At 46.1% G+C, this 27,336-nt stretch overlaps 1 protein-coding gene across 5 annotated transcripts in view; it reads left to right on the forward strand.

The window, feature by feature from the left end:
- LOC116952723 (complement factor H-like) overlaps nucleotides 1–27,336 on the forward strand; it is an 88,875-nt gene that overhangs the window by 23,175 nt on the left and 38,364 nt on the right. For 4 of the 5 annotated variants that reach the window (XM_032972330.2, XM_032972328.2, XM_076074468.1 and 1 more), the window contains exons 11-20: nucleotides 4,024–4,117; nucleotides 9,701–9,783; nucleotides 11,626–11,728; nucleotides 13,166–13,239; nucleotides 16,055–16,151; nucleotides 16,368–16,444; nucleotides 21,521–21,617; nucleotides 24,710–24,789; nucleotides 25,711–25,884; nucleotides 26,278–26,481. The exons of the other annotated variant lie outside the window; for it this stretch is intronic. In XM_032972330.2, the coding sequence (XP_032828221.2) occupies nucleotides 4,024–4,117; nucleotides 9,701–9,783; nucleotides 11,626–11,728; nucleotides 13,166–13,239; nucleotides 16,055–16,151; nucleotides 16,368–16,444; nucleotides 21,521–21,617; nucleotides 24,710–24,789; nucleotides 25,711–25,884; nucleotides 26,278–26,481 (1,083 nt within the window). The remainder of the gene's footprint in view (nucleotides 1–4,023; nucleotides 4,118–9,700; nucleotides 9,784–11,625; nucleotides 11,729–13,165; nucleotides 13,240–16,054; nucleotides 16,152–16,367; nucleotides 16,445–21,520; nucleotides 21,618–24,709; nucleotides 24,790–25,710; nucleotides 25,885–26,277; nucleotides 26,482–27,336) is intronic. 5 annotated transcript variants of the gene reach the window in all.

Here is a 27,336-nt window from a genome sequence, read left to right on the forward strand (position 1 = left end):
ATCCCCGGACGCAAGCACGTCAGTTGTGTTAATGGGGGAGATTGTGGAAAGAGAGATTAGGGAGAGAGATTAGCATGAAATGAGCTTCCGTCGCCGCATAAGAGTAAAATCGCGACAGCTGCGATGTCTGCTGCAAGCAGTACGGAGCAGACATCGTGCTGCTCGTAGCAGACACCGTGCTGCTCGCAGCAGACACCGTGCTGCTCGTAGCAGACATCGTGCTGCTCGCAGCAGACACCGCGCTGCTCGTAGCAGACATCGTGCTGCTCGCAGCAGACACCGTGCTGCTCGCAACAGACACCGTGCTGCTCGCAGCAGACATCGTGCTGCTCGCAGTAGACACCGTGCTGCTCGCAGCAGACACCGTGCTGCTCGTAGCAGACATCGTGCTGCTCGCAGCAGACATCGCGCTGCTCGCAGCAGACATCGTGCTGCTCGCAGTAGACACCGTGCTGCTCGCAGCAGACACCGTGCTGCTCGCAGCAGACATCGTGCTGCTCGCAGCAGACACCGCGCTGCTCGCAGTAGACACCGTGCTGCTCGCAGCAGACACCGCGCTGCTCGTAGCAGACATCGTGCTGCTCGCAGCAGACACCGTGCTGCTCGCAGCAGACACCGTGCTGCTCGCAGCAGACATCGCGCTGCTCGTAGCAGACACCGTGCTGCTCGCAGTAGACACCGTGCTGCTCGCAGCAGACATCGTGCTGCTCGCAGCAGACACCGCGCTGCTCGCAGTAGACACCGTGCTGCTCGCAGCAGACACCGTGCTGCTCGTAGCAGACATCGTGCTGCTCGCAGCAGACACCGCGCTGCTCGTAGCAGACATCGTGCTGCTCGCAGCAGACACCGTGCTGCTCGCAACAGACACCGTGCTGCTCGCAGCAGACATCGTGCTGCTCGCAGCAGACACCGTGCTGCTCGCAGCAGACATCGCGCTGCTCGCAGCAGACATCGTGCTGCTCGCAGCAGACATCGCGCTGCTCGCAGCAGACATCGTGCTGCTCGTAGCAGACACCGTGCTGCTCGCAACAGACACCGCGCTGCTCGTAGCAGACATCGTGCTGCTCGCAGCAGACACCGTGCTGCTCGCAACAGACACCGTGCTGCTCGCAGCAGACATCGTGCTGCTCGCAGTAGACACCGTGCTGCTCGCAGCAGACATCGTGCTGCTCGCAGTAGACACCGTGCTGCTCGCAGCAGACACCGTGCTGCTCGTAGCAGACATCGTGCTGCTCGCAGCAGACATCGTGCTGCTCGCAGCAGACATCGTGCTGCTCGCAGTAGACACCGTGCTGCTCGTAGCAGACACCGTGCTGCTCGCAGCAGACACCGTGCTGCTCGTAGCAGACATCGTGCTGCTCGCAGCAGACACCGTGCTGCTCGTAGCAGACACCGTGCTGCTCGCAGCAGACACCGTGCTGCTCGCAGCAGACACCGTGCTGCTCGTAGCAGACATCGTGCTGCTCGCAGCAGACACCGTGCTGCTCGTAGCAGACACCGTGCTGCTCGCAGCAGACACCGTGCTGCTCGTAGCAGACATCGCGCTGCTCGCAGCAGACATCGCGCTGCTCGCAGCAGACATCGTGCTGCTCGCAGCAGACACCGTGCTGCTCGTAGCAGACACCGTGCTGCTCGCAGCAGACACCGCGCTGCTCGCAGCAGACACCGTGCTGCTCGTAGCAGACATCGTGCTGCTCGCAGCAGACACCGTGCTGCTCGTAGCAGACATCGTGCTGCTCGCAGCAGACACCGCGCTGCTCGTAGCAGACATCGTGCTGCTCGCAGCAGACACCGTGCTGCTCGCAACAGACACCGTGCTGCTCGCAGCAGACATCGTGCTGCTCGCAGTAGACACCGTGCTGCTCGCAGCAGACACCGTGCTGCTCGTAGCAGACATCGTGCTGCTCGCAGCAGACACCGTGCTGCTCGCAGCAGACATCGCGCTGCTCGTAGCAGACATCGCGCTGCTCGTAGCAGACATCGCGCTGCTCGTAGCAGACATCGTGCTGCTCGTAGCAGACATCGTGCTGCTCGTAGCAGACATCGCGCTGCTCGTAGCAGACATCGCGCTGCTCGCAACAGACATCGTGCTGCTCGCAGCAGACATCGTGCTGCTCGGAGCAGACACCGTGCTGCTCGCAGCAGACATCGTGCTGCTCGTAGCAGACACCGTGCTGCTCGCAGCAGACACCGTGCTGCTCGGAGCAGACATCGTGCTGCTCGTAGCAGACATCGCGCTGCTCGCAGCAGACACCGTGCTGCTCGTAGCAGACATCGCGCTGCTCGTAGCAGACACCGTGCTGCTCGCAGCAGACATCGTGCTGCTCGTAGCAGACATCGCGCTGCTCGCAGCAGACACCGCGCTGCTCGTAGCAGACATCGCGCTGCTCGTAGCAGACATCGCGCTGCTCGTAGCAGACATCGTGCTGCTCGTAGCAGACATCGCGCTGCTCGCAGCAGACATCGTGCTGCTCGTAGCAGACATCGCGCTGCTCGCAGCAGACATCGTGCTGCTCGGAGCAGACACCGTGCTGCTCGCAGCAGACATCGTGCTGCTCGCAACAGACATCGTGCTGCTCGCAGCAGACACCGTGCTGCTCGTAGCAGACACCGTGCTGCTCGCAACAGACACCGTGCTGCTCGTAGCAGACACCGTGCTGCTCGCAACAGACACCGTGCTGCTCGTAGCAGACATCGTGCTGCTCGCAACAGACACCGTGCTGCTCGTAGCAGACACCGTGCTGCTCGCAACAGACACCGTGCTGCTCGCAGCAGACACCGTGCTGCTCGCAACAGACACCGTGCTGCTCGCAACAGACACCGTGCTGCTCGCAGCAGACATCGCGCTGCTCGCAGCAGACACCGTGCTGCTCGCAGCAGACACCGTGCTGCTCGCAGCAGACATCGTGCTGCTCGCAGCAGACACCGTGCTGCTCGTATCAGACACCGTGCTGCTCGTAGCAGACATCGCGCTGCTCGTAGCAGACACCGTGCTGCTCGCAGTAGACACCGTGCTGCTCGCAGCAGACACCGCGCTGCTCGCAGCAGACACCGTGCTGCTCGCAGTAGACACCGTGCTGCTCGCAGCAGACATCGTGCTGCTCGCAGCAGACATCGTGCTGCTCGCAGCAGACATCGCGCTGCTCGCAGCAGACACCGCGCTGCTCGCAGCAGACACCGTGCTGCTCGCAGTAGACACCGTGCTGCTCGCAGCAGACACCGTGCTGCTCGCAGCAGACACCGTGCTGCTCGCAGCAGACATCGCGCTGCTCGTAGCAGACATCGTGCTGCTCGCAGTAGACACCGTGCTGCTCGCAGCAGACACCGTGCTGCTCGCAGCAGACACCGTGCTGCTCGCAGCAGACACCGCGCTGCTCGCAGCAGACACCGTGCTGCTCGCAGTAGACACCGTGCTGCTCGCAGCAGACACCGTGCTGCTCGCAGCAGACACCGTGCTGCTCGCAGCAGACACCGTGCTGCTCGCAGTAGACACCGTGCTGCTCGCAGCAGACACCGTGCTGCTCGCAACAGACACCGTGCTGCTCGCAGCAGACATCGTGCTGCTCGCAGCAGACATCGTGCTGCTCGCAGCAGACATCGCAGCTGTCGCGATTTTCACCTGAAGACGGGCGCTTGTGCTGCGTTCGTAACGTCGTGATTTATTTTATTTTATTTCTACCTACGTGACTTTACCGAAAGAACCAAAGAGCATAGTTAAAGTATTTTACATGAATTGCAAATGTACAATACCTAAACACCAATGAAGGATGGTAAACTCATGACCTCTACAGGCAAGAAAAAGGCCCTCATCCAGAAGTAGGTTGACAAAATGGCTATACCTGTAGAAGACACTTATTTAATAAGGCACTTGGATACATTCTGCAATGTCTGCCCCTAGCACTGTTGCCAGACAGTATCTCACAACAGCTGTAAATAAGCAGTTCTCACGACCCGTGTGTGTTTTTGAACATGATTTAATGCAGTACAAACCATATAGATAAACTAATTATTGTTTTCCGCCAGGATACTGTGGACACCCAGGTACGCCTGGCCATGGAGAGACGATCGGAAATAGTTACATTGAGGGAGCAACTTTGCGTTTTAAATGTAATCTTGGGTAAGTTTTACATGAGGAATAGTTTGTTCGTTCGTTTCTCAATCCTCTTGTCCTGGTGAGGGTTGCAGCGGCAGCATGTTGAGTAGGGCGGTGCAGACCTCCCTTCACCCTGGCAACGGACTCCAGCTTTTTCTGGGAAATTCCCAGGCGTTTCCTGGCCAGCCGAGCGACATAGTCCCGCCAGCGTGTCCTGGGCCTTTCCCCGGGGTCTTCGTCCAGTGGGATGTGCCCAGTAGAGTTTCAGGGGGAGGCTATTGGGGGGCATCCTTATAAGGTGCCCGAACCACCTCAACTGGCTCCTCTCGATCCGGAGGAGCAGCAGCTAAACTCGGAGGCTCTCCCGGATTACAGAGCTCCACGGTCAATAACGGAGAGTGAGCCCGGCAACCCTGCGGAGAAACCTCATTTCGGCCCCTTGTACCCGAGATCTCATCCATAGGTGAGGGTGGGAATGTAGATCAACTTGTAAACTGAGAGCTGTGTTCGAGAACTCAGCTCCCTCTTCCCTATCACGGAACAGTACAGCGGCCGCATCACTGGGGATGCCGCACCAACCGGCCGGCTGATCTTCCACTCCCATATAATATCACTCTCGAAAGAGACCCCGAGGTAATTAAACTCCTCCACGAAGGGCAGCTGTTCCCCCTCTCCTGGAAAACATACTCTGGGAGTGAATCATCTCCTGGGAGTGAACTATGACCTCCGATTTGGAGGTGCTGATCCTCATCCCAGCCGGTTCACACTCGGCATCAATCTGTTCAAGTGCACGCCGGACATCAGACTGATGAGGCAAAGAGGACAATGTCATCTGCAAAAAGCAGCAATGCCACCTCCATGCCCCCATACTGGATACTCTCCATACCTTGGCTGTGCCTTGATATCCTATCCATGAAAATCACAAAAAGGAGTGGAGACAAGGCGCACCCTTGGCGGAGTTAACACCAAGAATACGGACACAGCTCTCACTCAGGGAATAGAGGGGCCAGATACCACACAAAAGCGGCACCGGTACATCATACTCCTGCAGCACCTCCCACAAGACATTCCAGGGAACACGGTCATATGCCTTCTCCAAGTCTACAAAGCAGAAGTTGACTGGAGAAGCATATTCTCATGACCCCTCAAAATCTGTGAGAGCGAAGAGAGCTGGTTTATTGTTCCACCACCCTGAATAAATCCGCATTGCTCCTCCTCAATCTGAGGCTCGACCACCAGGCACAGCCTCCTCTCCAGCACTCTGGCATAGGCTTTACCTGGGACTCTGAGAAGTGTGATCTGTAGTTGGAGCACACCCTCTGGTCCTATTTCTTTAAAATGGGGACCACGACCCCAGTTTGCCAATCTAGACTTATTGTACCCGCCTTCCATGCAACATTGAAAAAGCGCGTTAACCATGACACTCTTACACTGTCCAGCGCTTTCAACAACTCTGGGCGAATATATTCCACCCCAGCAGCTTTGCCACTACAAAGGGCCTCGACCACCACAGTGACTTATGCAGCCTTGATGGATCCAACCCCCCAGCTGTTTCCAGGGCGGCCTCCTGAGAGAAGGGCATGTCCACAGGGTCAAGGAGCTCCTCAAAGTGTTCCTTCCACCTCTCGACTATCTCCTTAGTTGAGTTCAATGTTATGCCACCCTTACTGAGAACAGCCTGGGCCACGTCCTGTCAACTGCTCCTGAGGCATCGGATGGTTTGCCAGAACATCTTTGAGGTTGCCCGGTAGTCCCTCTCCAAGCTCCTTCCATGCCAGGGCATTCGATTCGATGACGCCCTCTTAGCAAGCTGGTACCTCTCAATCGAGTCAGGAGACCTTTTCCTAGCATAACTTCGAAAGCCTCCTTCAACTTGACAGCTTTCCTCACCACTTGTGCCCACCAAGGGGTCCTAGGGTTACCGGCAGGACAGGCACTAATTTCTTTCAGGCCACAGCTTTTCGCAGCTGCATCCACAATCGAGGTCCTGAACAGCGTCCATTCTGAGTCAATGTCCATGACCTCTCCTAGAGTGTAGGATACATTTTCCCGGAGGTGGAAGTTAAAATCTTTCTGCACTGGGTCTTCCGCCAGATGTTCACAAAAAACCCACACTATTCGTTTGGGCCTTCCACGTCTATCTGGTCCATGCCCCAAGCGTCAGATCCAACTTACCACCAGATGGTGATCAGTTGACAGCTTTGTGCCTCTCTTAACCTGAGTGTCCAGAACATACGGCCTTAGGTCCGATGATACAACTATAAAGTCAATCATTGATCTTTGGCCCAAGTTGCTCTGGTACCAAGTGAACTTATGCGCATCCTTGTGTTTGAACATGGTGTTTGTTATTGACATTCCGTGACTAGCGCAAAATTCTAATAACATCTCACCATTCGGGTTCAGATCAGGGGGGGCATTCCTCCCAATCATGCCTCTCCAGGCATCTCCATTGTTTCCCACGTGAGCATTGAAGTCACCCAGTAAGACTATGGAGTTGGTAGGCGGCACTCTATCGAGCACTGCACCCACCATCTCCAAGAAGGGCAAATACTCTAAACTGCTGTTTGGTCTATAAGCACAGAAAACAGTCAGTATTTTCCTTTCTAAGACCCGAAGTCTCATTGAGGCGACCCTCTCATCCACTGGGACAAACTCCAACTGAACAGCAGCCAGCCGGGCACTTGTGAGTATCCCCACACCCGCCCAGGGCCTCTCACCTGGGGTTACTCTGGAATAGGAGAGAGATCACCACCAATTGATAAGTTTGGTTCCAGTGCTAATGCTGTATGTGGACGTGAGACCGACTATATCTAGTTGATACCTTTCCATCTCCACCAGCTCCGGCTCCTTCCCTCCCAGTGACGTGACATTCCACGTCTCAATAGGTAGTGCCCATTGCCAAGGTCCAGTCTGTCCGAGACCATCCCTCTCTCTGCCATACTAGCATCGTACCCCTCATCCATTGTCTTGCAGATGGTGGGCCCACAGGATGGCCCCACATAGCCATTTTTGCTGGGCCTGACCGGGTTATGTGGGTCACCCGGCCACAAGGCGCTTGCCTGTGAACACCACCCCTGGGCCTGGCTCTAGGGGGGTGTCCCAGTATACCTTTACGAGCGAGGTTCACTGATTTTCATATTTCAGAACCATTCATGAGGGGCTTTTGTTTGGACTGGTATTTGTCTGGAACCTTCCCCCGGAGCTGTTCGCCAAGGGAGACCCTACGAGGAGTACAATACTCCACGCGACATAGCTCTGAGGGTTATTGGAACATACAAATCCCACCACCATGATAAGGTTACGGTCCTTTGGTGGGGATGAGGAATAGTTTACACAAGAATATGCATATTATACAAATGGAAATTGTATTTTTGCATTGCATTGATTTTTATAAGCAATAACTGTTGGTCTTTTTGAGAAGCAATTCTCCACCCGTCTAGGTAGTGTTTTCCATGGTAACCTTATATCCTTGTAGTGGGTTCTACGGAGACACACACTTGACTTTGGAGGCAACACGTTTATTATAACACCCCAACAGGGTTTCTACATAAACGTACACAGTTACGAGACCCCAACCGGATGACTACATAAACGGGTCAGGTCTGCAACACACCACCTGACCCACGAAGCCGAGCATGAAGACAGAAGAGACGTAGCACCGAGGATTCCATTCCAGCAGACAGCTGCGATTGTTCTCAGGACTTCCCTTTTATGCCCCTGAGCGTGGCCTCGCTCTGCCCTCGGCCAACGCCCCCTTCTGGATCCCACCAGAAGGTTCTCGACTGAGCATCACGTGTCCTTTATGCCACCCTCTGGGCCCCCTCTCTACCCTGTCCCGGTCACGTGCCCTCTCGGGTTCACCCAGGCTGTCACGTCCTCACTTGCCCTCACACTGACCATCACTAGAACTATGCCCCCTATGGCCCGCTCCCATGCCATACTTACTCTGGTGCTAGAGAAAGGTGCAAGATGCACAGTTCCACTATCGTGACAGTAGCTGGTGCTAGACGCCATAGTGACTCTATTTACGTCACTATATCTTGACCAAAGCTTGTATTTCCTTACACAAGCCATTTATTCAGCGGGTTTGCAATCGTCTCTGGTGATGTGGAAGAAACAGTCTGCAGCTTAGAATTAGGCCTGTATTCTTAGTCACGCCCCAGCCCAATCTTGGCTGTGGCTCAAGTGGGCCATCACAAAGCCATGCTTAACTTAAAAAAGCTATTATAAAACTATTAACTATTTTTAAAATATTACCAGGTAAGGCCCACTGAGCTATAAAGCAATTTTTCAGAAGCAACCTGGACACAAATTATAGCCCAATGAAGTGGCTCGTGGAAATGTATAGCAGCCAAATACTCTAAATATTTTATGTTGATTCTAAATATGGAGAGGAAAACCGGAGGACCCAGAGAAAAATCCTCGCGACCATGGGGAGAACATGCAAACTCCAAATATACAGGCGTCAGGATCGAACCCACGACCTACTGTATACCAGGCGAGGTAGTTAACATCTCACCAACTTGAGTCAGCTCTCAGCATCAACTCCGCCATGCTCAGAATTTCCATGTGCTGAGCCTGAGCCAAGCTACAGCTGAGCCACTCGTGTGTCTTTGAAAGAAAGAGAGCTGCTAACACCTGAGTTGAGCCTAAGTATTCAAGGATAAACCAGTGCTTAGCCATGACTAAGAATAAGGGCCTCAAAAGGGTGGGCAATTAATGCTGTGCCCAACCATAGCCAGTGGGTGCATCTGTGGTTACTACACTTGGTCAATCCTTGTAGTGATGACAAAAGGAAGAGTAAAGGATTATGAAAATACTGCATGGGAAAATGTAAGCACGGAATTGGCACACACAGCTGCAGTGTGTGGAAACCATAAAGAAAATGTAGTTTCTATAGGCCGCGAGTCAAATTATATAGAGTTGCATTGACTGTTATCTGCCAACCACTGAACCCAGTGCGTCACAGTTAAAAGTCAGTCAACATCTCCCTGCCCTTACAAGCAATTGAGTGATGCTCATATTCATTGCTTTCCCTGATCCATAATTATTTTCTATACTGAATCTCCCATGCAGTACATGTTGAGGTAATAGAGCAAATGGGTATTTGAGATTATTACTCAGCAAGGAAGTAATTGCAAACCAAATACTGAACAATGGTTCAAAACAATACAGCAGAGACAATATACATGACATACAAGAAAACGAAATAGAAATGTTAAAACGTACATTGCGTCTTCTCCATTTGAGTTATTAAATGCTATCTGAATATATCTTTAATCATTCATAAATTGACAAGTGGGTGCATTAATTATATTACCGCGTAAGCTGTCCCGCACTTTTCATCCTAACGCTGTTTAACAACAAACCCAGCAGTGGAAATTTCACATTCCCAAGGTGGAGACAAGTTCATTCATAGGATGCCCACTGTTGACTTCCTGTGCATTACTGGCCACAGGGGTTGAGGATAAATGGATCATTGATCACGATGTACAGTAAACTCAAAACCTTCCAATTTTTTCCAGCATTCCAATCACACTGCCACCTCATAATGTAATACATTAGTGGCTTTCAAATGATTTAATTTCATTATATTCATGCTTACAGGTTTCGCATCAGTGGACAACAACAAGTGTATACTCGATGCCTGAACAATGGGAAGTGGTCTGTCCCAAAAGTAGATTGCAAAGGTAAACACTGACATTAAAATAATTGTAACAGTGGGAGCAGTTTCTTTTGTTCGGGGTTTACCATCGGATTGGGTCATAATTGTAAATCGATGGATCCGCAATCCACACAATCTGCAGGATTGCTAAATTAGCATAAGATGTCAACAATCAAATTTGATTGGAATAAAAAATCTGATTGTAACAATATTGCTGCATCAGTTATGTCCACCCACATTAGTTGACTAATGCACATGCAAAGGGTTAAAACCCTGTTAAATACATGCAATTGTTGAGTTGTTAACGTTTAAAAGACATTGTTATTTAATAATAGTGAAAGTTAATATTTGTATGCAGTATAGAAGAGCGAACTGTATAGAGAGATTCCTCACTAACTCAATCCTTTTAAACTTAAAAATACTTTAAACATGTATGGATGACTGCCTGTTGCTCTTAAATTCTTTGCTACAATTATGGATCGGAAAAAAAATCAGAAATCAATACTTTTTGTCAAAAATGTATTGTCGCATTTGCTCTTCTTATTACTTATGTTACATTCGCCTTAATGATTCATTTAGTCATCATTTGTGTAGATCACAAGTACTACAATTTATCCTCTCGTGCTCAGTCCAATGTTTGTATAATCGGATGGTCAAGTCCAGTTAATAATTACAAGCTTGTAACTTAAAATAATATCCAAATCATACTGGGTTGGATCGACCGAGTCATTTTAATACATTTCTTGACATCCTGGATCGGATAGGATTTGGTCAGAATCGGATTATTGATATGATCCCGGCTACGTGATCATTAAAAACAGGTGACGGAAGTGAATGAGCGGTAAAGTTAGAAACGCCCACCCTTTTTCCCTTCTCCCCCTCCCCCCACTTCTTCCTCCTGCTCCCTCTACTCCCTACTTAACTTCTTCTTCCCTCACCTTCCTTCGTCCCACATAAAAGTACACATACCCCGCTCGCGGTCTCCACTCGATGGGGCAGCGAGTCCAATCTCCCCCCTCCTCTAAACTCTCCTCACGTCGTGGTTTGTGCTCTGTACCGGACCTTTACTGGATAATATGCTCGCAGTGATGCATCATTTTTGTGGGACGTTTAAAAGTGGTAGGTCTTCTTTGGCCACTTACCGTATGCAATAAAGTAATGTGCCGCATCTGGCCCCTGAGCTTTAGGTTCCCTTTCATTGATTTAAGGTATGCTTGGGTAAGCTCACACTATGCCACAATAAAATCAATTGCAAATGCAGGGCTGCACCACTACCTTTAACCTCAGGAAAGTGACTCAAAAGTCCCCAATTTAAAGAGACCGCTTGGATGGGAAACAATCGCCTCCTCGCACTTCTAGCCGCTACGTGTTTTCGTGTTACCTTAAACACAACTGATATTGTCATCTAGGCAAAATATACATCGTTAATATGATCGGTTTAAGCTAAACGGAAAGAAAAATACCCTTTTAAGGGCCAGAAACCAATACTTAATTGGCATTTAGTTCCTGAACATTGCCAAATGCAAGAATAGTTCCACAGGGGCGACATGTCCCCTTTGGAACTGGATTGGCTTGGTGAGGCTGCTGTGGGAATCCAGGTTTAGTCCAGTTTGCCAGTTTGCTAACCGGACTGACTCGCTTCATAGCGATCATGGATAGAGGCATAAGAGACATGCAGAGACAGTCAGATAGAGGAAGAACACACAAGGCATGGCCATATAAAAGAGACACAGACAAAAGCATGGAGAAAAAAAACAAGTCTTATTCTATTGTGTGGTCATGTAGGAATTAATGGCATCAATTTTATGACGGTGTAGACAAAGTTTAAAAACTGTTGAAAGCCATAATCTTTCTGCTTTATTTACAGAGGTCAATTGTGGACGGCCAGAAATTACCAATGCTATTTGCAGTGGTCACCACCCTTCTGATTTTGCTTATGATAAAAGCGTCTCATGCCAATGCATTCCTGGGTGAGTTGTTTTCTTATTAAAGCATTCACTGCAATGTATGTCCATGAAGCCCAGACGGTGGAAAAAGACTTACTTTACATACGCCTTTATACCATCCATCCAGACCATCTTGTTCATTTAAACTTTAATTGCAACGTGGCTATGAGACCTGCGGAGTTCATCCATTGACAATTCATGATTAATAATAATCATTCTGTGAGGCTGGTGAGCAGAATGGCAATAGGCACACAATTTGTAGATGCACATCAAGTTAAAGTCTTTCCCTGCTGTGTGCATCAACATGCAATGGATTGGTACGGTTTCAGTGATGGTATATGTTCGTAAATCTCATAATGGAGGACTGCCTCTCCTTAAGTGTGCCACGGTGACGAGATGTTATCTTTCTCGCCTGGAATGCACGAGGTCGTGGGTTTGATCTGGACCCTGACGCCTGTATATTTGGACTTTGCATTTTCTCCCTGTAATGGTGTGGATTTTTCTCTGGGTTGTCCAGTTTTTCCCTCCACATTTAGAAACATGTGTTTAGGTTATTTGGCTGCTATAAATTTCCACATAATACGCCACTTCGTTGAGTTAATTTGTCGCCAGGTCGCTTTTCAAAGAAATATAAGGAAAAAAATAGTTAAGTTTAAGTCTTTCCGCGAAGTGGTATTCAATTAATCGACCCCAAAAGAAAATAGTGCCAGGTTAACCCTCAAAGCAAGATTTGAACTCGCAACCATCTGATTGTGATTATGCTCATGTCTCGTCTAAAATCACTGTCAATGCGTGTGTATTCTGTGAATGAAGTCATCCACAATCCGTCGCCATCTCTCTCTTCCCTGTGATGCAACTAGAAAAACTGATTTCATTGCTTCATCTCCACAGTGGTCACTCTCTCATGTGTTCCCTTCATGGGCTGCCACTCATGTGTTACCATCATCCCTTATAGCCAAAGTCTACTTTCATTCACAGTCAATATAATGCCTCTAATCCTTGTTCTTTTTTCTGTGTTTTAGTGTAATTCCAGGCATACATCTCTCCATTTATATTTTCACACTTTTCAGCTTTTATTAAACTACTTGGTCAAAGTCCATATTTCTAATTCATATGTCGTGACAGATAATATTCACTGATAGAAAGCTAATTTATACCAATTGGTATTTTGCTTTTTGATTATAAAATAATAGTCCTCTTCAGCTATAGGTTCTCTGCTCCTGGTTCCATCAACCAAACCCCATCTCCCAACCTCAAACATCTGTTTCTGTAACTTATCTATTTTAACCCGAGATTCCTGCTTGGCCCCATAATGTGACTGTCCTCACGAGATGATATCACTGACAGTCTTTAAACAAATCTTGTTTTAACAATGTTGTAGCTTTCCTTTTGTTAATGCTGTGAAATGATACATTATATGTAAGTTATTACATTGTTTCTCTGACTTTTTTTCTTACAAAGGTATGAATTAACGGTCTCTAATAATGCTATTCGTTGCCAAGAAAACGAACGTTGGACTTCTTTACATTGCAAAGGTAAATAGTTGCAGCTATGAAGAATAAAGTCGCGTAATCGCCTCACAGACTGAGTTTGTATACAGGTGATGGTGCATTTCCCACAGCTGCCCAGTTGTGTTTGTTCGGACTCAATGGCAGAGCCAGGATTTTCAGGTAGGGGGGCAACCCCTCCAGCAATGAAAAATGATAGGAGTTAGTAAGTAAGGACTTGTCCCTTGATTTTTATTCGACGCGTGTGCGGCGATGGCACAGCCATCGACCGAGGGTCGAATTCGAACCGCGTTGTGTGGTCGGCATCGCGCTCGCTGAAGGTGTTTGCCTTCGGGGAAGTCGTGTACTGTATACGCAACTGCGCACAATTATGTGAGTCACTTATAACTGCTTTGCCGTTACTTATTGCCGATTATGGACTCAGACTATTGTCCTACCACCTCATAGAGTCACTGGCACATAAAAATATGCTACACAGTGGCAGTGGGGGTCGCAAAATGGCGATTTATTATTAATAAACCCCAATGATCCGATCGAAATGAGAGATTTCAATCGGATCATTGGGGGGGAATGTGTCGCCCCACCCCCCCGCCAGTGTTGGGACTTAACTAAGTTCAGCATTTTCTGTGAAATGGACTTGTTGGACACTAAAATAATTGGCAAATATAAACCACAAAGCTTCAGTCCCAGCCCAAATCTCGATAAGAAAGGTCATTGACAAGTCGTCACAGACCTGAAAATTTGCCAGGTGAGAACCCAGAGAGACAGCAGATCTCTCTTACAAGGGTGACTTCAACAAATAACAAACCCAAATGAAGAAATACCAACAAAGGGGGGGTGGGGTTGTGAATTGCAGAGACCGGCTGAGAATGAAGAACATCGAGTCATGAGGAAATCTCAGCCATTCTCACAGAGCACATCAAATTCCGATATCACTAAAAATTATTCGACCGCCATTGTTTTTTAGAACTTTAATTGAGGTATGCACACAAGTCTGGTACAACGTGTTGGGGGTTTCTGGGAAGGGGTACAGAAACACCGCGAGGGGAAGGGGAGCTTTCCAGTGTTTGCACAAGTCGAGGGATCGGGAAAAATATCCTACCTCCTTTCATTTCATCAGTTATTTATCCAGAATAGCCTCACTGAGTCTCAAAACTTTTCAGGAAGGCCTAGTTATAGCTCATTCGGCGCTTGTTGCAGAGGTTGACGGTTCATATCCTGTGACCGCCCTGATTAATACTGTGGGTGTATTACTCGTAAATACTCTTTGCTTTTTTCGGTAAAGTCACGTAGGTAAAATAAAATAAAAGATAACAACTAAATTAAATCACGACGTTTCGGAGGCAAAACAAGCTTCCGTCTTCAGGTGGAACAGTCACAGCAGAATCGCTGTACCAAGTGGGGAGCTCTTGAGACGACCGGGATTATATATACAGGTTAAGGGGGGGGGGGAGGAGCCAGGAAGGGACGTGGGTGGCGGGGAGGGCTGAGTTAAGCCGCCTTTTGTTATGCTGCAGGGGTTTCGGGGGAAGAGATGCACGAGTACATACAACCCACTGAAAGCAATGGAAATGGCTGTACAATTATAAGGCAGCCAAAGTTTGATATACAACCCATTGAGAGTAATGGAAATGGCTGTACAATTATAAGGCAGCCAAAGTTTGACATACAACCCATTGAGAGTAATGGAAATGGCTGTACAATTATAAGGCAGCTAACGTTTGACTTGGGTGTATTACTTATAATGTCCCTGTTGAGGTTGAAACCTCAATGCCTTTCCATGGAGGCAAATACATTATTCAAAATTTTCAATGTTATGACAAAACGCACCATTATAACCAACTGGAAAGACCATGCTCCCCCAACACTGCAGGAATGGGTCGATAAATTGTCAAAAATTGCCGCTGTAGAGCATCTAAGGGGCAGGGAGGAAGCTTTCCACCAAACATGGAACCTCTTCACTACCTCTCTTCCAGTGGACATTGATTCTTAAGAGCATTCATTAGAGCATTTAGGCACTCCCCCCCCCCCCCCCTTCTTTCTATTCCTACAGGGGTATCTGAGCTTAAGGAGACACCAGGGTTGTCGAGTTTATTGAAACATGTGGTTTCGACAGGTTTCCATTGCACTGTACTCCGTAATATGTTTGTGCTGGTGTCAACCCTCTTTCATATCCTCTGGATGTACCTGAATTGTTTAGTTAATAACATACTTTTTAAGAAAGAAAAACTAACCAAAAACAATTACGCTCCCTACTGGCAGCCTAATGTCCGTTTGCAGGCCAGGTGCTGAGTCATATCGTGCCCACGTGGACACCTGCCATTGGCGGTGTTGAGATGAGATATGATGTAAAATGCTCCGAGATACCCCATAGTATACATCCTTTGGTATCTCTATATTCAAAACAAATAATTAAGCTGGGAAACAGTCCGCCTTGGTAGAGATTGCTTCTGTGGTCTAGACTTTTCTCCAATCCTAGAAAAGTTAATAAAATTGATCGATTCTGAATCCACATTAGATCTGTCTACTGCATATGGATGGGTGTTTTCATGGCTTTCATTGTATCAGAATTAAGGAGGGTATTCTTTAATGACAACATGTTCTTGGAGTGTATTATTCAGAAAGACTTTGGAAAAAGTTAATTATATTTGTGTCAAGTGCCCTTATGCAATTACATTTATAACAAGTTCATGTTATAAATGCAACATTTGGCATTTTAAAGGTAGTTTAAGTTTCGTCTTATCAAGCCATTACAGGGATCGAGTGCTTCAAACAATGCTGTTCCTACAAATAATGTGACGTTGACCACCATAGGCTCATGTTCTCTTAATTGTTTTCTCAGTGGTGACATGCAACTTCCCAAATGAAATGAGTAATCTAATATATAGTGCTACGTCTAACACATTTGGAGCACCTATCACCTTTACCTGCAAGAGTGGGTGAGCATTGAATTAACAGATTGATATGAATAAATTGTGTATTTTATGTGTAGAAAATGAATTGCAGGCATGTTTTGACACCATCTGGGAAAGTACCAGCACCTGATAACCTGGATGCCTTGCAGTCCTGTATTAGGGTTTTCACTTAAATGCTTTTGTATTGTAATTACCACTCATGAGAAGAGCAATGCCTAAACAGAATGCTTCTTGTTAAAGTTACCAGTTGGAAGGATTTTCGAGCGCCATCTGTCAAGCCAATAAGCAGTGGTCTCATCCCGCTCCACAATGTATACGTAAGTGATGCACATTGTTGGTGTCTGCCATTAGCACTATTGATCCGTTACACGTCTTATCCCTTTTGCAATACAAGCGTCAAATGTGATAGCACCTGGTCCAAATCACTGCAATCAGGGGCGGAGCCAGGGGGGTGACAGGGTAGACAATTGTCACCCCCGAAAAAAATAAAAAATCGAAAATCTGAAACATTCTGCGTATAAGTGTACGACACTCGGTCTGGCGTACTCCGTGCAACTGCATTGTCAGAGTGTGTCGCCAACCGATGGCGTCTAGTTCAACAGCCTGACTCTCTAATCATTCTTGAAATAAAAATTTGTTGAATGTCACCCCAGGCTGAAAATCCTGGCTCCGCCCCTGACTGCAGTGTGAATCGCGCACATCACTACACCAGCCAGATCATTTTCGGCATCTTCTTAGTAACATGATAATGTACAACCCTTTGTTAATCCACTTCTGGATGAAGGTCTCCCACCGAAGATTTGTTTGACCATACTTCATGAAGATGGTTCCCAGGACTGGTTCATATATCACTATTCGGTGTTGTCAGAATATATTGAGCTCCAGGTAATGGCCTATAAAAACCTTCGTGTTAAGTTAGTTTATTCACGTGAAAAATATTACCTATTTAATCATAGATAGAGCGTAGTTTATATTCTTGGTTCTTTCGGTAAAGTCACGTTGAAGGGAAACAATAAAATAATAAAATATATATAAAACAATAAAATTCTCACGACGTTTCGACTGTAACACAAACAGTCATCATCAGGTGTGAAAAAACCCAACGGCAAGAAGCATTTGAAAGAAGTGGTGGTTTGCATTTATTAATTAATTTCCAAACGGTTTATTTATTTATTTCAAAAACGGTGTTTGCCTTTATTTATTTTTTAAAAAACGTTAGCACCACGGATAGCGATTTGACAGTTTGTTTAAAGAGGACGAGTCCATCTATGTTCGGAAAAGAGGAGGGTGGAGACGAAAATGTAATGTATGCTGTCTGAAAGCCACCGTAAGCGTGAACAGTTAATTAAGACCCGAAATGGTTTATCAAATCCTTCCAATGATTGCTAAGCCAGAATCCATCTTCTCGGTTAAAATTGTTTATGTGTTTGTATATGTGGATAGCCTCATGAATGAATCTCTCATGGTAGCCCGATGGCTTGCAAAGAACCTCTGTCTTGGAGAAGTCAATGTCATGTGAGCCTACTGAATTATAACAGTGATCGGCCACGGCCGAGGTGTTGGTCCTACCGTGTTTAAGGTCTGCTTTGTGTTCACGAATGCGGTCCGAGACATGTCGTTTGGTTTCTCCAATGTAACTACTACCACAGAGGCAACTTAGTTTGTAGACACCAGGATACTGCTCACCTGGTATCGACAATCAAAGGTATTTCCCTGTCCCCAGACGACCTGCTTGTCAGTTTTTATGTAGTTTCCTTATTCACCAAAGTTCCTTCACCTGACACCATCGCAATCATTGAAGACTTGGTTCATGAAGGACGAAACACTGAGGTACCCCCCCTGGTGAGACACTGCTTAACCAATACATACTTCACTTGGAATGGAACTTTCTACAAACAAACTGAGGGCACCCCAATGGGCTCCCCCCTATCTCCGGTTGTAGCCAACATTTTCATGGAAAAATTTGAGACTGACGCCATCCAGACTGCCACTCTGCGCCCAACCTTATGGAAGAGGTACGTGGATGACACTTTTGTCATCTGGCCACATGGCTGGCCTGCTCTAGACCAATTCTTCGACCACATCAATTCCATACACCCAGCCATCAGATTTACCATGGAAGTCGAAAAATATGGCAAGCTACCTTTTTTGGATGTCCTAATAAAAAAGAGACCTGATGGTTCAATGAGCCACTCTGTCTACAGGAAAGCTACCCATACGGATGCTTATCTGAAACCGGATTCCCACCACCATCCATCACAGAAGAATTCTCTCATCAAGACTCTGCACCATAGAGCCCAATGCATAACCGACCAGGAACACATAGGCAGTGAACTCAAGCACGTACACCAAGCTTTTAAGGCTAATGGTTACTCCGACTATACAATCGGCAAAGCTATCACTCAAACCATGAAGAAGGACCCTCTTGAGGAGCCTTTAAAAACCATCACTTTACCTTACATTGCGGGAATCACAAAAAAGATCTCCAAAATCTTGAATAAACACAAGATCCAGGTGCGTTTCAACACATTACATGCAATTCGTGATCTGGTTCCGTCTGTAAAAGATGTGATTCCGGACATACAGTACCCTGGTGTCTACAAACTAAGTTGCCTCTGTGGTAGTAGTTACATTGGAGAAACCAAACGACATGTCTCGGACCGCATTCGTGAACACAAAGCAGACCTTAAACACGGTAGGACCAACACCTCGGCCGTGGCAGATCACTGTTATAATTCAGTAGGCTCACATGACATTGACTTCTCCAAGACAGAGATTCTTTGCAAGCCATCGGGCTACCATGCGAGATTCGTTCATGAGGCTATCCACATATAGAAACACAGAAACAATTTCAACCGAGAAGATGGAGTCTGGCTTAACAATCATTGGAAGGATTTGATAAACCATTTCGGGTCTTAATTGATTGTTCACGCTTACGGTGGCTTTCAGACAGCATACATTAAATTTTCGTCTCCCCCCTCCTCTTTTCCGAACATAGATGAACTCGTCCTTCTAAACAAACTGTCAAATCGCTATCCGTGGTGCTAACGTTTTTAAAAAAACTAATAAACGCAAACACCGTTTTTAAAATAAATAAATAAGGCACCGTTTGCAAATAAATCAATAAATACAAACTGCCACTTCTTTTAAATGCTTCTTGCCGTTGGTTATTTTTTCACACCTGATGATGACTGTTTGTGTTACCGTCGAAACGTCGTGAGAATTTTATTGTTTTATATATATTTGATTATTTTATTGTTTCCCTTCAACGTGACTTTACCGAAAAAACTAAGAATATGAATCACTGCAGTCACGAAAGCTTTAAATTAAAATTTAGAGCGTAGTTTGTTTTGCAAGCCCCGACTAGCTCAGAGATGAGTGCCCCATTGGCCGCTTGATAAGGCACTTTGACTTGACCTAATGTGGACTCTGCACCCAAGGGTTGAGTGGTGTGGCCCGCATTATGCCTAACCACCTTTGTCTCTCTAGAGTACGTGTCAACCACACCAAAGTACAGTAGTTTAAAATTAAGGCCAAGTTGACGGGGTTCGTAAAATTCCTACTGTAAATGGAAAGGAATTATACTTGGTTCTTCCAGTGAAATAACCAGTACAGCTCTACTCTCCATAGTGTGTGAGTTGCGTGCAAGATTAATAGTAATACTAATTCACGTTTGTAAGCCAAAATTAACCTGTAGATCCCAATGCATAAATACCCTCTCCCTCCTTCTGATTGGATGGAATTCACTGGCCCCGATTGGCTTATTCCCATTTTCATGCTCATATTCATTTACTCATGCTCATTGCCATGCCCATATTCATATTCATCTTACCTATATAAGTCATTTTTTGTCTGTCTCTCTGTCTTCTGTGTGTCTGTGTGTGGACGCAACTTGTGACGGACTTAACTCACAAACTGTGGGGTTTATATTTTTTAAAAGTACCCAGATACCACGCGATAAACCCAGTGGTGAGCCAACGCTATTCATATTTTACAGCTTTCTCTTTAAAGTAGTTAAATTAACAAAGTATTCCTTTTATAAGCACAGGGTGGCACCAGAGCACGCATCTGCACATGCGCGAAACGCTGACCCATAGTTGCCCCTTGCAACGCACACACGCGATCGGTGGGGGAAGGGGGAAATTCTCATTCGCGTTAAAAATGCAAAAAAAATACACACAACGCTGAGGTAAATTATTCAAAGTGTGATGTCTTCTTCTCCCCCCCACCCCAATGTGTGCACCTACTACTATAGGGTCGGTAGATACTATTACTATGCCACCTCGGCCAGCTGGGCAATCTAGGCGAGGCTGGGGACTCCGCACGGGACTAGGCCTCACCACTAGACTCTAAGAAGTTAGTACTATTATAGAGTCGATATATACTATTATAGAGTCGGTATATACGACTATAGAGTGGGTAGGTACTACGGTAGAGTAGGTAGATACTACTGTAGAGTTTGTAGTTACAACTACCGTAGAGTGGGCAAGGGCGGTGGAGTATAGCAGCCCAGCCGCACTTTCTATAACTTTTTGGACTTCTGCAAGCTTCTTATAATTTAGTTGACGAATAAATGGACAGACAAACCGCACACCGGGCTTTCACGATAGCTTAGTATTTGTGTATGTATATGTTATGTTTTTAAAATAAGTTTTGAAATATATTTTCCCCCCAGGCAACGCGGGGTACTTCCCACGAGTATGTTTTAAAGGTCGACCGCATCTGAGCAACAGTGTTACAGTTCTACAGCTTTGGGGCTGTACTGGCAAAAGCCCAATTGCCCCAGGAAATGAGACTTAACCTCGGAGTACTTAGAAGGTGATCCGATGATCTTAGGGACCTCGTTGGAGTGTAAACCCGGCTCAGTTTCTGCAAACCCATTGTGAGAGCCTTGTAAGTCAGCAGTGGATCTTATAATCCACTCGATACTTGACTGGTAGCCAGTGCAAAGAGAAGAGAGCAGGTGTGTGATGTGCTTGCAAAACAATGTGTGTCTAAAGACGACTGCAGCTGCATTCTGAATGAGCCGGAGTCTACCCAGCACCTTATCCAGAATCCAGAACAGTAATGTGTTGCAGTAATCAAGTCGAGATAACACAAAAGCATAGAGTAGTCTCTAAATAATTTGGTGACAGCAATCAACTCAGCCGGGAAATATTTTTAAGGTGGAAGAACAAGGTTCTAACAACCCAAGCAAGATACATGTGGACACAAGGTGCACAATATGCACACAGTGGGTACGGATCAAGGATAATTGATACCGTTGCCTGATCACTGATCCAGCGATGCAGAAATCCTATTTTCACATGAACCTTAATTATGCCTGACACATATATCACTGTTTTAGCTGACATTTTAAACATAACTGTGGTATGTGTTTGTGTATTTTTCAGAAAAAAAGTGCAAAAAGATAACACTTTCAGAAAATTTGAAAATAGACGATACCAACGTGAACGTTGGCAATCGAGTAAATTTTTATTGTGATGAAGGGTAAGATTATATGACTGTTACATCCATTGTCAAAAGGCATTCGTTTAAATTTAAACTTACAAAGCAATGTTAATTTTCGGTGCCGTTTTATATTCAAACTATGATTTGTATCAGCATGCTGTTTGATGTGTATATGTTTTATTTATGCAACTTAACTCCTATTCACCACATTTATAAGGCTGAACTACATCTCGATTAAGTAATGAATGGAAACGAGGAATTTACCTTGGATTAATATGATCCACACAAACCTCATCTTTCAAAGGACAATATCACGTTCAATGTATGGAACATTGTTCTGGCAACTCCTGCAGCCAAACTGACGCCAAATGTATCGGTTCACTGTTCTTTGGATAACGCCAGGGAGGCCGAGAGGGAAGCCCTGTTGCCTGGGCAACACAGGGCCTCCATACACCTTTCACATGCATTTTGTGTCCTGGAGAGGAAATTCCAGGTTCACTTTGCAGCAAAAGTGAAGACACCAGCATTACGTCTGGGAGGCTGGAACGTCAGGACTATGATTACTGGAGTAACCAACAAGCTATATGAAATAAGTGATGCCCGCAAGACCGCAGTCAAACAATGAACTCCAGAAACGACAAATTGCCATTTGCACCCTACAGGAAACCCGACTCCACTCATCAGGCTTCCCTGAGGGAAAAGGACTGCATCTTTTTCTGGCAGGGTAAGCTCCCCGAGGAAACCAGGGAATATGGAGTGGATCTTTCTGTCAGGAACACCCTGCTGGAAGCATTAGTACCACTCACAGGTGGCTCAGAGAGAATCTTAGCCCTCTGCTTGAACACGACCATGTGACCTGTCCACCTGGTGAGCGTGTACGATAGAACACTTGGCTCCCCTCAAGAAACAAAATATCAGCTCTATTATGAGCTCAAGGCTACTAAACAACATCCCAAAACATGAACATCTTTACCTGCTTGGTGACTTCAATGCTAGAGTGAGTGCAGACCATGACTCCTGGCCATCTTGCTTGGGACACCATGGCATTGGTAAGATGAATGAGAACGGCCAGCGACTCCTCGAGTTCTACACATGTCACAACTTATGCATCACCAACTCATACTTCCAGAACAAACCCCACCACAAAGTCTCCTGGAGACACTCCACGGTCCGGTCACGGGCACCAGCTGGACCTGATCCTAACACGACGAGCCGATCTCACAGGCATTCTCAAAACACGCAGTTTCCACAGTACAATGATCACTCCCTCGTGTGCTGTAGAGTCAAGCTACAGGCAAAAAACATAGATCCAAATATGAAAGAGCCCTCCGTATTGACAGCAGCAAAATAGCTCACCCAACAACAGCTGCAGCCTTCCTCTGTGCCCTAGAGGAATCACTTTCCCACATACCCCAATCTCACAATGCCCAGCAGAAATGGGACAACCGATGGGACACCATCCACAGCACGGCCTTGACAGCTTTAAAAAGCTGAGAAAGTCAAACGACTGGTTCGAAGCCAAGTCAATGGAACTGATTGGAATCCTGGACGAAAAGTGCATTGCCCAATTACAAATGTACCCCAAATGACAATCCCCTGCATGCTCTCAGAACAGTGAAGAAAAAACTCCAGCAAGTCTCAAGATGCTGCACCAACGACTATTAGCTGCAGCTCTGCAAAGACATCCAAACATCAGCTGACACAGGCAACATCAGAGGCATGTACGGCAGCATAAAAAAGGCACCATCACGTCACACAACGGCTCCGCTAAAATCAACCACGGAAAAACAATTTATGACCGCTCAAAACAACTGGACCACTGGGTAGATCACTACTCTGAGCTCTATGCCAGTGACAATGTTGTCTGATGCAGCACTCAGCCATGTCGAGCATCAACCCGCAATGGAGGAGCTCAAACACAGAACCAACAACTGAGGAGCTCAGCAAGACAATCAACAGCCTAGCCAGTGAAAAATCACCAGGCAGTAATGGTATCACATCTGAAGTCCTCAAGTGTGGGACGTGTGCTCTTCTTCACCAACTTCACGAGCTCCTCTGTCTGTGCTGGAGGGATGGTACTGTCCCACAGGACACGAGAGATGCCAGTATTGTCACCCTGTACAAAAATAAGGGAGACAGGAGTGACTAACAACTACTGTGGCATCTCCCTACTCAGCATCACTGGTAAGCTATTTGCTAGAGGTGCACTGAATGGACTCCAGGCTCTTTCAGATAAGCTTTACCCAGAGTCACAAGCAGAGTTGAGAGCGGGAAGATCAACCACGGACATGATCTTATCTCCGAGGCAACTCCAGGAGAAGTACAGAGAGCAGAAGAAAACCACTTTACATGGCCTTCATTGACCTCACAAAACCACTCGACCTTGTGAGCAGGAGCGGAGTCTTTAAGATAGTCGAACAGATAAGTTGCCCTCCAACACTCCTCAGCATTCTTCAGTCCTTCCACGACAACATGAAAGACACCATCCAGTTTCACGGCACCTGGGAAGATGCTGCTCAGGACCGTCTTCACTGCGACCTAAGCCAAACGTATGTAAACGTGCTGAATTGTAGATTTCTAAATAATGTGCTGTAGTTAACATTACGATCAGCCATGTTCCAGCCACTGCTGGATGAAGACCTCTCCAAGCCGCCACCATCCCTTGTGATCCCGCGATGTAATAAACAGCCTTGCACCGGCACACGACCTCATTTCATTGCTCCATCTCCTTGGTCGACTTTCTCTTGGACATGTTCCATTCCTTGACTCTTTTAATGGTTTGAATCGTGTCTTGAACCTGTGCATGTCCTCCGATCCACATGCTCCTCTTTTTCTCAATAATTTCAAGCTTGTGTCTCCATGCTTCTTTGCGCAATTTTGACTTTTTGAAAAGACAACATTTCCATGACAATGTTTGTGAAGTATATGTTATAGAAGGTAAACACTGTTAAAAAACAGGTTTTTTAAAGACGCATTGATATTCTGCTTTTTATGACCAAAGTCAGCTTTGTGAAAGCACTCCAAACTGCTCTAACCGCTGATTTTTTACATCTATTTCATTCTGGGTCAATTTGTTATGAAAGGGAACTTCACTGACTAATTTGTATCTCATTTGTGCGTGTGTTTTTCAGCTTTACGCTAATTGGCAGTAATGAAACTGAGTGCTTGCCCACGCTAGAATGGTCCATTGAAAAAGCACCCATCTGTAAACGTAAGTGTTAAGCAGTGTTAAACAGTTAAACCTCTCTTGAGCCAAGCTCTTTTTGGGGGAGAGCTTTTCCATTACGGATGGAATCTTCTTTTTTCGTATGGAGTATTAGCAGATTAAATATGTAATAGCCACTCAATTGTCTGTTGAGAAGCAAAGTGATCAATGGTTTGGGATTCGTGGCCGCACTCACAGGCCGCCAAATTTTTGATGCACCATTTGTGCATCACGTGGCCGGCACACTGCTAAAAATGTATACATATTACTCAAGCTAATTTAATTAAATAAAATTGGCACCGAATTTAATAACTGTTTACAATATAATTATGCATCAAAACCTATACAGTACAGTTTCATCTGAGTCACCATCAACATGAAGCAGATATTGAAAGCTGAACTGTAGCAGAGTTGGAAAATTGTAAAAATGTTATGGTGGACTTACATTTTTTATGTCAACTAAGAGTGTAACAATGTGTAAATATCAGTACACTAACATAGCACATGGTTGATCAAGATGTCCAAGGGCATGAGGGTGCTCTGGATTAATTACATTCTAATTATGATGCTTATCTCTTCTTTTGCATGGAGATAAGTGGGGTTAACAGGGTAAGTAGGCCCAGGTGTACATGCAAGCTCGGCAGAGTTCTGGTGATGTACTCTGTTCATTTCAATATTTTATCAGAGATTGTTTGCATCATGATATGTGCATCATGCATTTGACATGACTCAAAAAAGCCCACGATGCCATATTTTAGGGTAAAAAGTTTTGCCGGAGAAGTTATACTTTAGTCAAGAAAAATATTATACCCATAACGCTAATTATTTACAAATCCTCTGACTGCAAATAATAAGAGGATGTGTGGTTCCTCTGACCGCTGTGATAATTTATATTGTCCATGTTGTGTTATGTTTTTCTGTTAACAGCGGTGACGTGCGACCAACTTGATATTCAAAATGGAAGTTTTGACGTTTCTCTGCCAGTTCAATTCAACACTTTTATCAGATATAGTTGCAATGAAAATTACGTATTGGTGGGAAACCAAAGAATAGAATGCTTACGTACAGGCAAATTGAGTAGCGAAAAACCCTACTGCAAAAGTACGTATTTAAGTAACCATGTTCATGCATTCTAGACCCTCCCACACTTTGCCTTCTAAGGGTTTCCTTTACAGTACTATGTTATTTAAAAAAAGCCTTAAAATCATTATCGAGATATGCAGGCTAATGTTTTCACAAATAAACATTTATCCACGACAAAGCTCTACTCGCCAGTCAGTACCATTTTTTTATGATCCTGGCAGATGCTGGGCCAAGTCAATGCTGACAGACATTTAAACTTGTAATTGTGTCATCATTAGCCCACTGCTCTATTGATAGTGAACTCTTCCATTATTTACAATGATGAATGTCATGAATAAAAGGAATGATTTTTTTTGCATAACAGCGTGGGACAGCTGCTAACTCTTAAATTATGCATGTGTTTATAAACAGTGGAAGATACGTGTGACAACCCCTCAGCAGTAGTGAACGCGGAACCGATTATCCACAATAGAGACTTTAAGGCTGGTGTAACAGTGGAGTATAGATGCAAACGTGGCTTTGGTTCGGCCAATGAGGGAACACTGAATACAATAAACTGCCAGAAGAGTCCAGAAGGCCATTTCAAATGGTCTGAGCCCACTATAATGTGCACACGTAAGTACTGTATGGTTCTATGCTGAGATGCCTACTTTGCGTTCATCACCATTTTCAAGATGCCCCATGAATTACTCCCATATACTGTACCTCTCCTCATTAATCACACTCTACTCAAATCTCTCCTAGCAATTAAGGTATCTTTTCAAATCCCCGAGTTGACAGCTATTAAATTACAGGTTGCTCCTTCTGTTCTGCTGCCCTTGCATTTGGGAACTCCACACAGTCATCTCCAGATAACTATTTTCCTGTTCAAATACTGGTTCAAGTGCTTCCTGATTGTATCTGCCTACGACAGCATACTATCCCCCTATTTTCCATCACTAAGTTTGAGTTTGACGAAGGCTTGGAGCATAGACATGGAAGTATAGAAGTACTGTACTTTACATGTTATTTTATCAGTACACATTGTGTGTAAGTGTAGTGCTTTTACTGATACACACACTTGTTCTTGGAGGAAACACATTTATTTAACAACCCCAACAGGGTAACTCACTAAACGTACAACTTAGCTAACTAGACCCCAACAGGGTCACTACATAACGTACAACACAGTTAACTCTGTACTCTGGTCCACTACCTAACCATACAATGGGACACTACATAGCGGTAACCACCACGGGGTAACTATATAGCCGGACCAGGTCCGTTAACATACTGCTTGGTCCATGACTAACAAGCCCCGAAGCCCGGAGACCGAAGAGACGTAGACGGCGAGTTAATTCCCAGAAGACAGCAGCCCAGATCGTTCTCCAGACTCGTCTCTTTTGCTCCTCAGCGTGGCCTGGCTCCGTCCTCAGCCACGCTCCCTTCTGGATCTTCCCAGGAGAACGAGGACCCTACACCACATATCCC

Source organism: Petromyzon marinus, chromosome 48 (assembly GCF_048934315.1).
Source record: "Petromyzon marinus isolate PM22_M1 ecotype Great Lakes invasive population chromosome 48, UKy_Petmar_22M1.pri1.0, whole genome shotgun sequence".
Classification (NCBI taxonomy): domain Eukaryota; kingdom Metazoa; phylum Chordata; class Hyperoartia; order Petromyzontiformes; family Petromyzontidae; genus Petromyzon; species Petromyzon marinus.